Raw genomic sequence first — 14,617 nt, 5'->3', positions numbered from 1 at the left:
AGAGAAAAGCCTCATTGATTTGACAAGCGATCAGACACTGCAGTTGTCATTTTCCCAGCAGTTGCTAGCATATTTTTGCCTGGTGTGCGAGATATGAATTTCCTGACTGAACCTATCAGGCTCTTAAAGGGATCATCCCTTTTTCATCTTCACCCTGTGAAAAGCAGAGCTCTCAGCAAAAAGTCTGAATGCAAAACACCAATCTCAGCTTTAATACAATATTAGTTGGTTTACAACAGTCAAGTGGAGTCTCTATTTTGCTGTTAAGAGCCAGACATGCTCTACCAGCAAGAATGTGTTTTTTTCCCCTTCAATACCCACCTTACTTTGTAAAATGCATCTTTACAAAATCCATTTGTTTTTCCTTATGAATGCATCTCAGCCAAACCGAGAGAGGCTACAAAGGCAAGAGAACTGCATTCTTTGATGAAAGTTGTCACATTTTCAGGTCTCTGTGATCTTGGGAATGCACACTGAGTTTTAGTAACTTTTTATAAACAAATTTTAAAATACTGCACTATTGTGAAAAAAAAATATAACTTTATGCTTAATTCCAGCTAAGTACCCAAATGGCACTTATGGATCTAGTGAAACAGATTGGTGCTGGGAGGAGATAATGTACCTCAGTCCACACTGTTCAAATCCATTTCACCTCTAAGAACTACAGAGCAAAAATCCAACTAAGATTCGTCTGAGAGATTTTGGAGGGAATATCTTGGCATTATCCCAAGTTAATTTATTAAATGAGATAAAAACATGGACTTTGCCAACAGGAAACTTTTCACAGGTAGTTTCTTCAGGTGTATTTTCTGACCACGAGAAGAGCCTGGTCCCTAACTGAAGAATACTTCAGAATCTGCATGGACATGACGGTCCTCGCTGTAGCTGCCTTCTCCTCAAGAGGCCTTGCTTAATATACATATGATTATTAGTCAGAAGAATATAATTCACTAATACTGGGAGCACAATGTTAATATTTCAGTTTACGTATGCGCGTATATTCACATTTTTATATACTCATTTATACATATTCATCCCCAAACGATAGATATATATGAAATATGTTTGTTATTCGGATGAAAATCTGAAGAAGTTAGAATGTTTCTTCAGATTTATTCTGAAGAATGGCCAGAATGTCACAAAAATAGATTACAAGTCATGTAAAGCCTTACCACCACACTGTGCACTTCATGCCATATGGGTCTTGCACAAAGCTTGTTACTGCTCGTTTGGCTTGCTTGAATGGTACTCTCTAAAAAGAGAAAATGAAGGGAAGGAATTTTACAGTCAAATGTCAGAGAAAAATTGTTAGTTAATCTGGTAAGTTGGTATTAACTCAACCAAACTATCACTCTGCCACTGCTGATCAGTCAGTAGTGTGTATTTTCTTACCTTTTCTTTCAAGTTCCAGAAATTCTGGTTGCATCCTGAGGATTCAATCTGCTTCCAGAGAAATCTGGTTTGCTAAAATTCCTCCTTTTTCTTTCCAGATAAGGGGCAGGTGACTACCAGGACATCATTTTATTCCTTGTACATTAATTAATTTTAGATCTGCCATGTCCTTGCATAAAATGTTCAACTACTCAGGCTATGAGCAGCCTCTAGATTAGACTGACACTTTTTGACTATTTTCCAGTGTTTTTTCCTTTATGCACTGTATGTGATAGCCTTAACAACATATTCTTTTCAGTTGCTGCTAATTCCTTACTTTGATTTTACATCCAGCTCTCCTACTACAGTGTATCATTTTTAATTCACATGGCAGTGCTTTTAGAGCACCAGCAATTTGGTCAGTATAAGACAAACATGCTCTAAACAAATATGTTGAAGAAAATAGATTGAATGCTTAGGAAGGTCCCAGAAACAATTAACTGTGGACAAAATCCCTAAGTGAGTTTTCCTTTACAAAATCTCAGACCTTTTGGAAATAAAAAAAATAAAATAAAATCCTTTATTCTTTTTATAAGAAAAAAAAAAAGTCTTTATAAAGCAATTTAAATAAGCATTTTCAGATACCTCTCCACTGTGTAGCACTAGGGATTTTAAATACAAGCAGGCCAGTACTATCTGTCAGGTGGACTCCCCCCAGTCCATTTTTCCTCTGGCTGCTGTTAAGTTATTATTATCCTCCATTCCCTCTAATAATGGGCTTAAGATCAAGTGAAACTGGAAATGGAAAGAACAGTGAAAGATGACAGACTTGAAGGGATTTTATTGGAACTATGGGTTGCTCCTAAGGTCAGAATCAGTAAGTATAATTAGATTCCTGGCATTTACAACAAATGTAAAGTAACTCTGAGATTTCTTTTGTGTGCATGTAATTAAACATGCACTTTTACTGCCCTCTGCAGTACCGCAAAGTTACTTTGATTCTAGCACATGAAAGCTGTTTGAAAGAGCAGACACAAATCTTCATCTCTATATTGCACTCATATTTCTGAAAACAAAGCATTTTTCAGAAGAAATGGAATAGCCCCTTTCTCATGGAACACAAAAGGGAACGTTGTTTTTACTAATAATTACAGCCTTCCCAGTACCTCCCAGGAACTTTCTCAAAGAAACTTGAATAGAAAGAAAGCTCCCAGCGCAGACAGCTGAACACCACTTTAACCCACGAAGGAAGTTCTAACATTCCACTTTAAGTCATTTTTCCAGTATGGGTACAAATCAGCCCTTTTTGGAGAAATTCTCCTATCGTCTAAACACAATGCAAGGGAGGTAAGTGGCAAGCTCAAAGAGGAAACCAGCATTGGTAGTCCAGACATACAGTGTGGGGCAGAAGTGACAGATGCTGGATCTCGATCCCTTGCATGTTTTCTATTGTGGTACTGCCTGGATGCTGCAGATTTTCCTGGTCCTAGCATTTCCTTTTTTCCTGGTCTAGTATTGAATTTCCTTTTTTCCTCGTCTAGTATTGAATGTGGAGGTTGGTGGACCTGCATGTGGCAGGGGGGTTGGATTCATGATCCTTGAGGTCCCTTCCAACCCTGGCCATTCTGTGTTCTGTGATTTAACTGTACTGAATAAATTTTCCCTTGCAGTAATACTTCCTCTCCTAACTGACTTACCACATACACTACTTCCTAATTACAGTGGGTTCTTTGAAACAAAGATAGCTTTTGATCCTTCCCAAAGAAACTTCAATCTCTTTGCCGCTCATGCAAAGTTTTGACAAAACTATCTGCATTTGTCAGGAAGCACTCGGAAAGGAATTCCCAAATAGCATATGAACTAGTCTTCTCACACTTTGAGAAAACATACAGAAGAAGAAGTTCCACTAAGTTCTAATTTCTCTCAAAAAGTCTCTTTTACCAATCCAATTTTGATTAAAGAAAAAATAGCTTGATTTCCCAGCAGGCTTCCACATGGATCTACCTTCAAACAAAGTTACAAATAACCTTGCCTTTATGCCACGGATCTTATGTGTCTTAGCAACACAACAGAGCAGATAATCCTGAAAATAACTTCAGTAAATATACATGTGAACAAAATGTTGCTTGAAAGAGTATTTTGACTCAAAAATTGATTCACGGAACAAAGCTGGTTTTAGCTTGGCTTCCTTAAAGAGGCTTAAATCGCTGCATTGTCGAGTTGTTTTCAGAACATCTGTCCCAACATCGCCAATTTTTGAACTAGCTTTCCATTTCCATCTGTACTTAACAAAAGGGTACATGCTTTCCTTTAAGCTTTATGTGACAATAGCAAAATAATGAAGGAAGGCCCCATTAACGTGCAAATGAAGGAAGAGCTGGACAGCTTAGCTCTTACGTGTCCTGCTTGCTGCCTGATCAGCACTCATTACCAACTACCCAGTCTTAAACAGATGGAACTCTCCATTTGCCAGAGCTAAGTCAACTGTCAGCTAGCCAGGCATGGTATGAAGGATGCTGAAAGAGGACACAAGACTCTTATTGGCCAGGGAGCAAGAGGAGCATAAAGCAGAAGGCACAGACCTATAAAAAGCAGAGCTGACAGGTTTTGCTGCCCTCCTAACAACCTGCCCATTTTTATTCTTTAAGGAATTTGACTTATTAAGTCTGGTGTTTGGCACAAGAGCATTCTCCATATGAAGCAGACTCCACTGCATGCAATATGCACAAATAAACATATGAATGTTATCCTTCTCTAACGTTATCCTATCGAGCAGACATTCATGCGAGCAAATTTCCTACATTTAACCACCAGAGGGCCTCATTCAACTGCAAAAAATTTTCCCGACCAGTACTTTTGAGAAAACATCCTAAATCAGAAAACATGGGAGCTAAGCACTACCCTAGAGGATGCAGTATTTATGGATCCCATCTAAGTGCTTAAAACAAAGCAGAGCAGTTCACAGGGTTCGAGACACTACTACGGATGCCCAGCTGTTTCACAACATACTCAAAATCTGTGCCTGTTTCACCACCAGCTGCAGAACACAGCCCTGCTAAATGAACCCTCCAGGCTGAACTGGTTTACCAAGAAATGCCTGGCCTGGGTGAGGATGCCTGCTGAGCAGCACATACCTGCACCTAAGGCTGGTTTTTAAGGAAGTCAGAAGAAATAAACCATCCAAGCTTCTGGACAAACCACTGAGAAGTTATTTTGCAGATACTTCACTGTCCCAAGATGTTTGCCAAAGGACAAGTATTTGTTAGGCATTTCATTATCACAGAAGATCCATTGTCTCAGGTGCTTGCCTAATAACTCCCTACTCTGAATAGGTACCACAGTTCTTCCTGATCTTTTGTCCACATTTCCCCATGCCTGTATCTTTTAGCACACACCTTTTGTGTCACTTGATAAACAGTTCATCTGAGCCCACATATTTTCCCTCTTTCACCTTTCTGATTTCTCCTCCATCCCACTGTGGGGAGTGAGTACTCATTAAGAAGTCTAATTGCTTCTCTTGACTCCAATACTGTTTCATCCTGGTTCCCCACACACGGCTTAAAATTATTTGCTATAGAATTAAGGTAATTCTTTATGACCCACATTAACCAGGAGATCAGTTTGCATGTATCTGTTAGCATCTCTGGACTAACCTGAACAACCTGAGAATAATGTCAAGTCTTGCCACGATATCTGTGGGAAGTTTAGATACAGCACAATGTTATGAGTAACATGAAGAAAAGCCAATTCACTGATCACTTAATTCCATCCATAGCCTACACAGTAAGGCAACATCAAACTAGACAGTTTGGGTATCACAGCTCACTGTGGCAGGTAAATAAGCAGCACAAGCACCTGGTTTCTCCTGCTTACAGACAACGTTTAAGTGTCGACCACAACCCTGTGGTTTGCAGAGTTGGGCACTTCAGGATTATGAATACAGGAAAAAGCATTAATTTCCAGCTGTGCTGGAAATGGTTCTCTACAAAAATCTTGCCTTACTATTTAAAAACTCCACCTTGTTTAACATTAATCCTTTATTCTTCACGTTGAAACGTGTAAACTATTGGATGCTTATTTAAGACATGAAAAGTGTTCTCACTGGCTTCACATTACTCATTGTTGCTCTTCAACACATACAAAAGTAGCACATTCTCCAAAAATGCATGTGAAAATACTTTGGTGTCACCAGTTGCTAAGTGGCACAGAGGCAGAACTACATGAAGTCTTCAGGGGCTGATGCAAATCATATGCATTAACTATTTAAAAAAACAAACAAACAATATTGAATAATTAGTAGTCATGATTTGAAATTGTGCTCCCATGCAGCTTCACATGAAATTTTCAGACCTACCATGCAAGTTAAAAAATCTGACACACAGAACAGTTACTGAGATACGCATAGTCCAGTTGAGAGGCCTTTGCCTTTCAGCTAGCACAAAGAATCCTTAAGGAACAGCACTGAATGATTCCAGATAGACATGGACAAGTGACCATCTTATCCCCACGCTGCTTCCTCTTGTATGTTTCCCCATCAGAAAAAGACAAAAGCTACGTTTACTTTAAGTGTGCCTGAAAAATTAAGATAGCTAGTAGTACTCCTTACAGCTGGGATACTCACTTGAGAGCTGAGACATTTGTCTCCATTAAACCTGACAGTGCTGTATCACCAACAACCAGAAATCCCAGTTTAGAGATCAAATCAGGCAAAGCCTTAGATAATGGAGTTGGAAGTGCTCACCTAGCTTTTCTAGCTGGCAACTCGTTACCAGCGGTGTCCCCCAGAGGTTGGTACTGGGGCCCATCTTGTTTAATATCTTTATTGATGACCTAGATGAAGGGATAGAGTGCACCCTCAGTAAGTTTGCAGATGACACCAAGTTGGGAGGGAGTGTTGATCTGCCTGAGGAAAGGGAGACCCTTCAGACAGATCTAGATAAGCTGGCTCGCTGGGCTGAGGTAAATGGGATGAGGTTCAACAAGGCCAAGTGCTGGATCCTGCACTTCGGCCACAACAACCCCATGCTGCGCTACAGACTTGGGGATGAGTGGTTGGATGACTAAGAGGAAAGGGACCTGGGGGTGTTGGTTGATGCTCGGCTGAACATGAGCCAACAGGTGGCCAAGAGGGCAAACGGCGACCCTGGCCTGCATTAGAAATAGTATGACCAGCAGGAGCAGGGAGGTGATCATCCCCCTGTACTGTACTCAGCTCTGGTGACGCCTCACCTCGAGTATTGTGTTCAGTTTTGGACCCCTCACTACAAGAAAGACATTGAGAAGGGCAACGAAACTGGTGAGAGGTCTGGAGCACAAATCTTATGAGGAGCGGCTGAGGGAGCTGGGATTATTTAGTCTGGAGAAAAGGAGGCTCAGGGAAGACCTCATTGCACTCTACAACTTCCTGAAGGGAGGTTGGGATGAGGAGGGGTTTGGCCTCTTTTCCCAGGCAACAACCAGGACCCAAGGAAATGGCCGCAAGTTGTACCTGAGGAGGTTTAGGTTAGACATAAGGAGAACTTTTTCTCTCAGAGAGTGGTCAGGCTCTGGAATGGCTGCACAGGGAAGTGGTGGAGTCGCCATCCCTGGCAGTGTTCAAGAGGCGTCTGGATGAGGAGCTACCAGATATGGTTTAGTGCTTATGGAAGCAGTGGTAATGGTAGAGCAGTTGGACTAGATGATCTTGCAGGTCCTTTCCAACCTTGTGATTCTATGATTCTGTGATTCTAGCAGAAGTTCTAAACAACAGACCTTGGCAGGCAGTGAACGGACACCCATCAATCCCAAGTGATTTGAAGGAGACTGCAAAAGGCTTACCCAGTACAAATGAACCATGGCAGTCTGCATGCAGATAGCTCCTAAGTCTCCCTCAAAGTCAAAAGAAGATGCAAAAAAGCCCTGCAATACCACAGCCTATTATTATTGTTCCTCAGATATATGACCTTCAGTATTTGCATTGTGTTATCCACAGAACACTCGTAGTGGGAAAAGAAGCTCGGGAGTCATAAATAAATGTATATCAATTTATTTTCCAGCAACACCCCATACAAAAGCAGTAGAAACATCAACTGCATTCAGCAGAAAGTCTGTACAGTGTTATCATTTACAAGTTTTACATTTAAAAACAGCAAATTAGAAAGAATCAGTTATTTTCCCTAGACATTTTATGCTCTTGTCTGTATTAACAAGTAACTCATTACTATTTACAAGTTTCAAATTCAGGTTATAGTTTTTCAAAGTAGTATTACTGCTACCTGTGTTTTTCCATACTGACATCCAACATTAAGTACTTTCTTTCCAGATGTTTCAAAAACGTCTTTGTGAACGAAAAGAATCTGTGGTTTGTTGGTTTTTTTTTGTTTGTTTCTTTGCTTTTAAAAGCTAAGGCAGCTAAAACTGCAGTAACTGCAACAGACAAGTGTCCTTATACTGATCAGCAGTGTGCTTCTGCTAACATCTGCATTACATCCAGGCAGATCTTTGCAGCAGAGACAGAAGGAAAAGCAAAATGACATAAGATGGAAAATATTTCTCTATTCCGCTCTCGATCTGCAGGTGAAACACTGGAATTCAGGATAACAAGGGAAAAATAAAATAGCAAGATCTTGCCCGACTCTTAGAATTACTTGAGGATAGCATTGCCTTCAGCTATTATTTTAAAGTTTTGTAAAAAAAAAATAAAAATTAAAAAATTAAAAAAATCTCATATACATAAATTAAAAGTTAAAAAGAAGTCACACTGTTGAATTTAAACATAAGTTTGGACCAGACAATAGGTAGACCAACCACAGCTTAAAGAACTTTGTTTTTAACTTTGCTTAAGATTTCTCACTATTGACAGGTAGAAAACACTCAACTGATGAATCAATCTAACGTCTCAAATTTAAAACAAACTTCTTCTAAAACAATTTGCACAAAACAATTTAACTCACAGTATTTAAATCGTTAAGAGGCTCACTCAAACATGCGTCCAAGTCAAATTCACCTTCTGCTTGATAGTCGATGTGTCTAACTTTGGTGGGAGTGCCAGAACAGGTATCCTGGAATACAAAGTCAGTTAAAAAACAGCAGTTAAGCGCAGGTTTATTAATGCAATAACTCACATAACTTCTGCAGTTCATTTAGGCCATTCTATAACAGAAGCTTACAAACATTTTTTTAAAGACCATATTAAAACCTAAGGCTAGTCTTAAGACTGACAAGAATTAAATGGAAGGCTTCTACCCATTCTATGATTTCTTGAATGTAGTTTTAAGGATCAGCATACGCATACACCAAGGCATTATACTGATTTATATTCATTGTGAGAGAAACTTTAACAAAACAAACAAAAAAAGATTAGTGAATCTTTAGAAAAGGCACCTGCTCAGCTGTGCTAAGTGCTTTCTGGGTGTAAAAAAAGCCTTCAAAAAGCCCACTAGTGCCAAGAATATTACATTCTGTTTTAACATTAGTTACATTAGCCTCTAAATCATAACTCACAGGTGACATGCTTTTGACAGATATCTAACGTTCCATAACTGCAGAAGAAAATGTCTCTGTCACTCTAGACTCAGACTATCGACACAAATTGGTTACAGCTGGGAAAGCATTAGTCCATAAATATAGCAGATGATGGAATCTCTTATGTGCTCAGGCCATTTGGGTTATAATTCTAAGGATTGGACAGATTATTAATAAATATTTATGCAAATGAGAGGTATTCTTACATAATTATCTTGACAGCTCGTTTGAGATTCTGTAGAATTGCTTCCTATGGATTCTGTCTCCATCTCACCGAGGTCAACAGGACTACTGTGAAATAATTAAAAAGCATACATCTTAGAGCAAATCATATTTTTCAGTAGGAGTTCACGGGTGCACTTGTGAATGTGATGCCGTAAGAGCAAAGAGACCTACAGGAGGTATAGGGACAGCAGGGGCAAACTGCTGGGACAGAAGAGAATTGCAGGTTAACTTCATACAGCCAAAATGGCCGAAGAATAAATAAAAGCCTTGAAATTGAATGATCAAAGATAACTGACACTCAGGCAATGCCTCAATGCAGAAGACAATTCTTCGCTCTTTTCCTAAGTTATTTCTTCTCTGGACAAGGTCTCCATTGATTTGTTAAGGTTTAACAGCCTACATACTATGTTCTATGATTCTGTACACCACTGTTCTTGATCTAGCAAGTGAGCAGGTTGCAAGGCATGTTCTGTCACACTGTATTGGTCTGAGCTCAATATTCATGAGACCAGCCAGTCAATCAGAACTCTCCAGTACTGCTTCTAGCACAGAATAATTAATCTAGATTGCTCTGCAAAAACCAGCCTGTCTTACTGGTGTGATTTTTCCCTTTATAGAGCACTGTGCTACTGACTCTGATTTCATCCAGTGGAAATATATTCTAGAAGCAAAGGCTACGTGCCCTTGCAAAGACAAAGGGTAAGTCCATTCCCACCAAGTACGTCCTAAAAGCTATTACATATTACTGAGAAGGAACTGAGTAGCTCTCAAGAGCACTATCCATGGACAAGTAACTAATGAAAATATTCAGTAATCACTGACTTGTCTCATAAATGGCCATGCTGTTTTATTTTTCAGAACTTTAAAAAATATCTATTTATCTAGAATATTCCATACGCACATTTCTTGCAGATCACATCCTTCTTCAGTCGGTGGATCCCAGGAATGCAATGCAACTTTCCACAGCTTTATTTGTTGGTCCCATGACCTACGGCTGTACTTCTTAAATTTATTTGGAGTTCTGGGATGAACTCCTGGTATACGATGGCATCTGTTCAGATATTAGACATGAAAAAAAAATTAATGCTTTCCACACAGACTTATCATACTGCTGAGAAAGTTAAGACAGACTGCCTGGTAGACAGGCTCATTACAACCTTTTAACCTAGGAAAGTTATTTCATAAAAAGAACTACTGCCCAATTCCAGCACTCTGTTGAAAGGCTGGCATCTACATATGAACATTTTAGTTTTTCTGTCTTTGGGTCAAGTGGGAAAAAAAGACAATCTTAGATCTAAAAACTTAATTGTGCAGTTTCTGCACATAAAACATATTCCAAACTTAAGAACAACCAGAATCCATTTTGCTTTTTATTTTACCATTGAGAAAACTGACTGCAAAGAAGCAGTTTCATTTCTTCAAGCTGACAAGCACAACCAAAAGAGCTTACACTTTCATTTCTGCAGCATGAGAAAGTTTGAAGGGGAATTGCTCATGTAGAGTTGTAAAATAAATTAAAAAAATCCAAGACCCACTTGATAGCTTGTTTTACTTAACTGATTTAAATATATATATATATATTAATTTGTAAATGCCTTTTATTTCAAAGTGCTTCATATACCAAGTTTAGTATGTTCATATGCTTAGAAAGAACAAGCTGGACCTACGTTTGAACATTTAGTTTTCCAGAAGCTCAAGCACCTTACCTAGGAACTTCTTTAATGTATCTGTCATATGCAATTGTGTTTTTTCCATAGTTTATCTGTTTTTGTCTTCTCATCAAAACCACCTCATCCGTCTCCAGTTCTACTGTTACAGTGGACTCCTTTGAATCAGAACTATGAGAACAGAATGTTATAAATTTGGGAGCACTAGAAAACAAGTGATACTCAAAAAACAAAGTGGTACACAGAAGACTTAGAAGAAACATGTGAAGTGCTTTCAAATGGATGCTCGAGATGGGAATGAATTTAAATGTTGGTGGAGAGCTAAGATGTACTACTTCAACTCGAGGGTTTTCAAAAGCAACACTACATTTGAGAAGTCAAATCTACTGCAAAGATTTTCTTCAGCTAAGCTAGAAACCTACCTTCCTGAAGAAGACTTCCTTTCTCTTGAAAACTCATTTACCAGGAGTTTTCTTCTGTACCTGCAAGAGTTCAAGTCAATAATAAGAACATACACTGAGAGAACATACATGGCTGCACTGTGACAGCTCAGCAAGTTTTACCTCAAGGCCTTAAAGAAATGCACTACACCCTGTAAATACTTTCCACTATGGAGCAGATGATTCAGTTTTCCCCTAAAAACTAAAGAAACCCAACCAAGGACTCATCCTAAGTCCACTACAAAAGGATCATTAAACAGAAAAAGATATTGAAAAACCGTAAACAATGAGAAGGGGCATTGAAAGGAACGTGGATACATTTCTTCCAAAAGGAAGAGATTTAGAGACATACATTCCCCCAGTGCGCTATGGAGTTAAGCTGGACTGAAAAGCAGAACTGTGACTCCGAGGCTAAGATTGAACTCCAATCTTTGTAGACTAGGACTGAACCACAATCTGAGTCTGACTGAACAGTGAAGTTAAAAATACAAGTCAATACAGATTCTACAAGAAAACTTCCACTTCCCTCCTTTTCCCACTTCATCTTAAACACCCATGGGTACCTTGCAATTTCTTTGTTAACGCTGGTTCTCATTTCATCTTCTTCCACTGCAGTTGCCCAGTCTAAACACCGGGAAAGGGGGCCAGGGCCTTCTGGTGTTGTAAAACTGAAAGGAAAAAAAACCCAAAACTCTTCTATTGTTTTTTACCCCTTCCCCACCATCTTTCCTGTTTGCAACTTAGTAGATGTTTGATGTTGTCAGGTATAGCACTCACAATGGTTGTGAAGATCTTGTATGATTCTATTGAAATTTCAGCACTGGAAAACTAAGCAGTTGATGATTCCACTTTGAAGTTGACCGATCTGGGGGTTGGAGTTGATGATCTCTAGAGGTCCCTTCCAACCCCTACAATTCTCTGATTTTTTATTTATTGGTATTTTTTGTTGTTGTTTTAGTAGAAGTTGTTGAAGATATCCTGTGGAAACATATCACTGTAGCAGGTAACCTACACTACACTTCAAGAACTTTGATGGTTTCCCTCAAAGAACAGCATGGGAAATATCATCTTTACTCATTTACTCACATAATTTCTCTCCACTAAAGGACTTAACCAGTATTTATTATTTCCTGTTTATAGACTCAGTAGGTATAAGAAAAAAATTGGAACACATAACAATATTGTTCACATAATCTAAAACAAAGTCACTTCATTTTTAGCTGGTTAACTAACATTTGCAAAGAGGATGTAATAACTTCATTGTAGCCTGTTAACATCACAAGATGATTCAAAACTGGGAAGGGATATTAAAGGCCAGGCTGGACGTGGCTCTGGGCAGCCTGGTTTAGTGACTGGCGACCCTGCACATAGCAGGGGGGTTGAAACTAGGTGATCATTGTGGTCCTTTTCAACCCAGGTCATTCTATGATTCTTACCTCCCTTCCTAATCATCAGCTGCTGCCTACGTTCAAACTGTAAATCAAGTTTTCCAGAGCAGTTTCTGTCCCTAATTATTCTTAAGCACGAGCTCAGAGCTGTGCCCCGCAGACCAGAGACTTTTCATTAGATCTGGAAAACCTCTGGAAAGATACTTGTTTCCTGTTTTTCAGGCCACATTTGCTTACTGCTCTCCCAACGGAAGAGAACCACGAGCAACCCGATGGCTCACGAAAACATCCCTAAGGCCACGCAGACCAACCAGCCCTCCTCGCCCTCAGTGCCACATCTCCGCCGTTCTTTAACACCTCCACGGACGGCGCCTCCACCACCTCCGTGCCAACGCATCGCCACTCTTCCCAAGAGAAAATGTTTGTCGATATCCAACCCGAGCCTCCCCCGGCACAACCGGAGGCCGTTTCCTCTCATCCCCACGCCCTCACCTGTCGGCCCTGCTGTCCGAGGCCCGGTGCTCCGTGTCCCCGCACGCCGCCGCGCCGCCGTCGCTCCGCTTCCTCCGCTTCCCGTCGGCGCCGCGCTTCCTTCCCTGGGACCAGCGAGGGGGCGGCTGCGGGCTGCCGGCAGAGACGCGCTCCCTCAGAGACCCGCCGCCCCCGCGGCACAACATGGCGTCCCCTGGCTGAGGGGATCGCGGCCCCGCCGGGACCGGGGGCAGCGCCCCGAGCCCCCCGCCCGCCCTACCTGCTCCTGGCCGTGCCGTGCGGGCTCCTCTGGCGGAAGGACATAGCGCGGGGTCCTGAGAATGGAAAGACGGATGGAAAGACGGATGGAAGGACGGACACACACAAGAGGCTGTGCGGAACTACCGCTTTACCACCCGGCTCTTCGCATCTCCCGCCAGCCCGCCCGGCCCCGCCTCCCGTCGGCCGCTCCACTACGCCAGGTACGGGGGGTGGAGAGCCAGGGGAGCAGAGCGCGGCCACTGAGGCGCCTCTTCTCCCGAACCGCTCCGTGAGCGCGGACAAACGGCCGGCCAACCCGCCTCGGGATGCGCTTGGAACCGTGACACGCGCGGCGCCAGGACGGCAATTCCTCCCCTCTCCTCCCCCCGCGGCCCAGCGCCATGGTTCGGCCCAGCCCCGCCCCGCCGTGGCGGGAGATCGGAGCGCGGCTCAGCGCCGTTTTGGCGCGCGCTCCCTGCGCCCGCGGCCACCAATGGCAGCAGCGCGGGGATCTGAGCTGCACGGCGACGGTATTTACTGCCTGCTTATGAGAAGGGGACGGGCAGGTAGTTCGGGTCATCGCAGAATCCTTGGGTTGGAAGGGACTTTAAAGATGATCCAACACCCAGCTCAGCCGTCCAAGGTTGCAAATTACAGCAGGAAAAACTCACACTATTTCCCAGCAAACGTTGTTTAAGCTCTTAATTACGTTTGTTTGGGATTTTTTGCAAAGCTGGGCCAGACAACGGGCACATACACCTGCATGAAATCCCAGCAGAACTCAGAGCTTTGGAAATGAAAGCCCGCTCACTGCCAGCCTGCTTTTTTGGGAGATGCACCAGGACAGACCATGCATCTTCAGCCAATTGCAGTATAAAGTAGTTTGACATCTCAGCAGGTAGCTGGATTGCTTTGAGGTTTTTATACCCCATTCCTGGTAAGAATGTATTTATAAGTGTCTGTATCTGTTTAATTATGCTGTCCAGGTGGAGCATTGGTATAGCCAGCACTCCTGACTGAACCCAGTAATGTTTAGGGAAGATGTGAAGGAGCAGCGAGTTCTCTTTCCCTCACCTCCTGCTTTTTTCTCCCTCGCATTTTATACACAGGTCCTGCACTTTTCTTCTCTGCAAGATCTCTGTTGTAGAATGTCTCCAGTCTGCCTCCCTCTGTGCACTAACAGGCTGACTTTGTGTTCAGCAGAACACTAAGATTTGAAAGCAGTGCAACTGAAGTGATCTATCTTGGAAATTCCTTTCCCCTTTCCTCACCTTGAGCATTAATGCACAAG

At 41.7% G+C, this 14,617-nt stretch overlaps 1 protein-coding gene across 1 annotated transcript; it reads right to left on the bottom strand.

The window, feature by feature from the left end:
- Positions 1-7,380: 7,380 nt before the first annotated feature.
- On the bottom strand, positions 7,381-13,699 carry SLBP (stem-loop histone mRNA binding protein). Its single transcript, XM_085223639.1, has 8 exons — positions 13,346-13,699; positions 13,087-13,218; positions 11,770-11,874; positions 11,189-11,248; positions 10,806-10,937; positions 10,001-10,150; positions 9,081-9,165; positions 7,381-8,411 (listed from the first exon to the last, which is right to left on the bottom strand). Exons 1-8 carry the CDS (start codon positions 13,387-13,389, stop codon positions 8,295-8,297), a joined length of 825 nt encoding a protein of 274 aa, XP_085079765.1. The 5' UTR covers positions 13,390-13,699; the 3' UTR covers positions 7,381-8,294.
- Between the last annotated feature and the right edge of the window lie 918 nt (positions 13,700-14,617).

Source organism: Meleagris gallopavo, chromosome 4, assembly GCF_905368555.1.
Source record: "Meleagris gallopavo chromosome 4, MGAL_WU_HG_1.1, whole genome shotgun sequence".
Lineage (NCBI taxonomy): Eukaryota > Metazoa > Chordata > Aves > Galliformes > Phasianidae > Meleagris > Meleagris gallopavo.
The sequence above is the reverse complement of the archived record's forward strand: the minus strand, read 5'-3'. Positions and strand labels throughout refer to the sequence as shown.

Excerpts from the sequence above, each read along its gene's own strand:
- SLBP (XM_085223639.1), bottom strand. The coding sequence starts at position 13,389 with ATGTCCTTCCGCCAGAGGAGCCCGCACGGCACGGCCAGGAGCAG. Across the intron at positions 13,219-13,345 it reads CACGGCACGGCCAGGAGCAG|CCCGCAGCCGCCCCCTCGCT; the intron begins GTAGGGCGGGCG and ends CTCTGCCGGCAG. Across the intron at positions 10,938-11,188 it reads AGGAAGTCTTCTTCAGGAAG|TTCTGATTCAAAGGAGTCCA; the intron begins GTAGGTTTCTAG and ends CTGTTCTCATAG.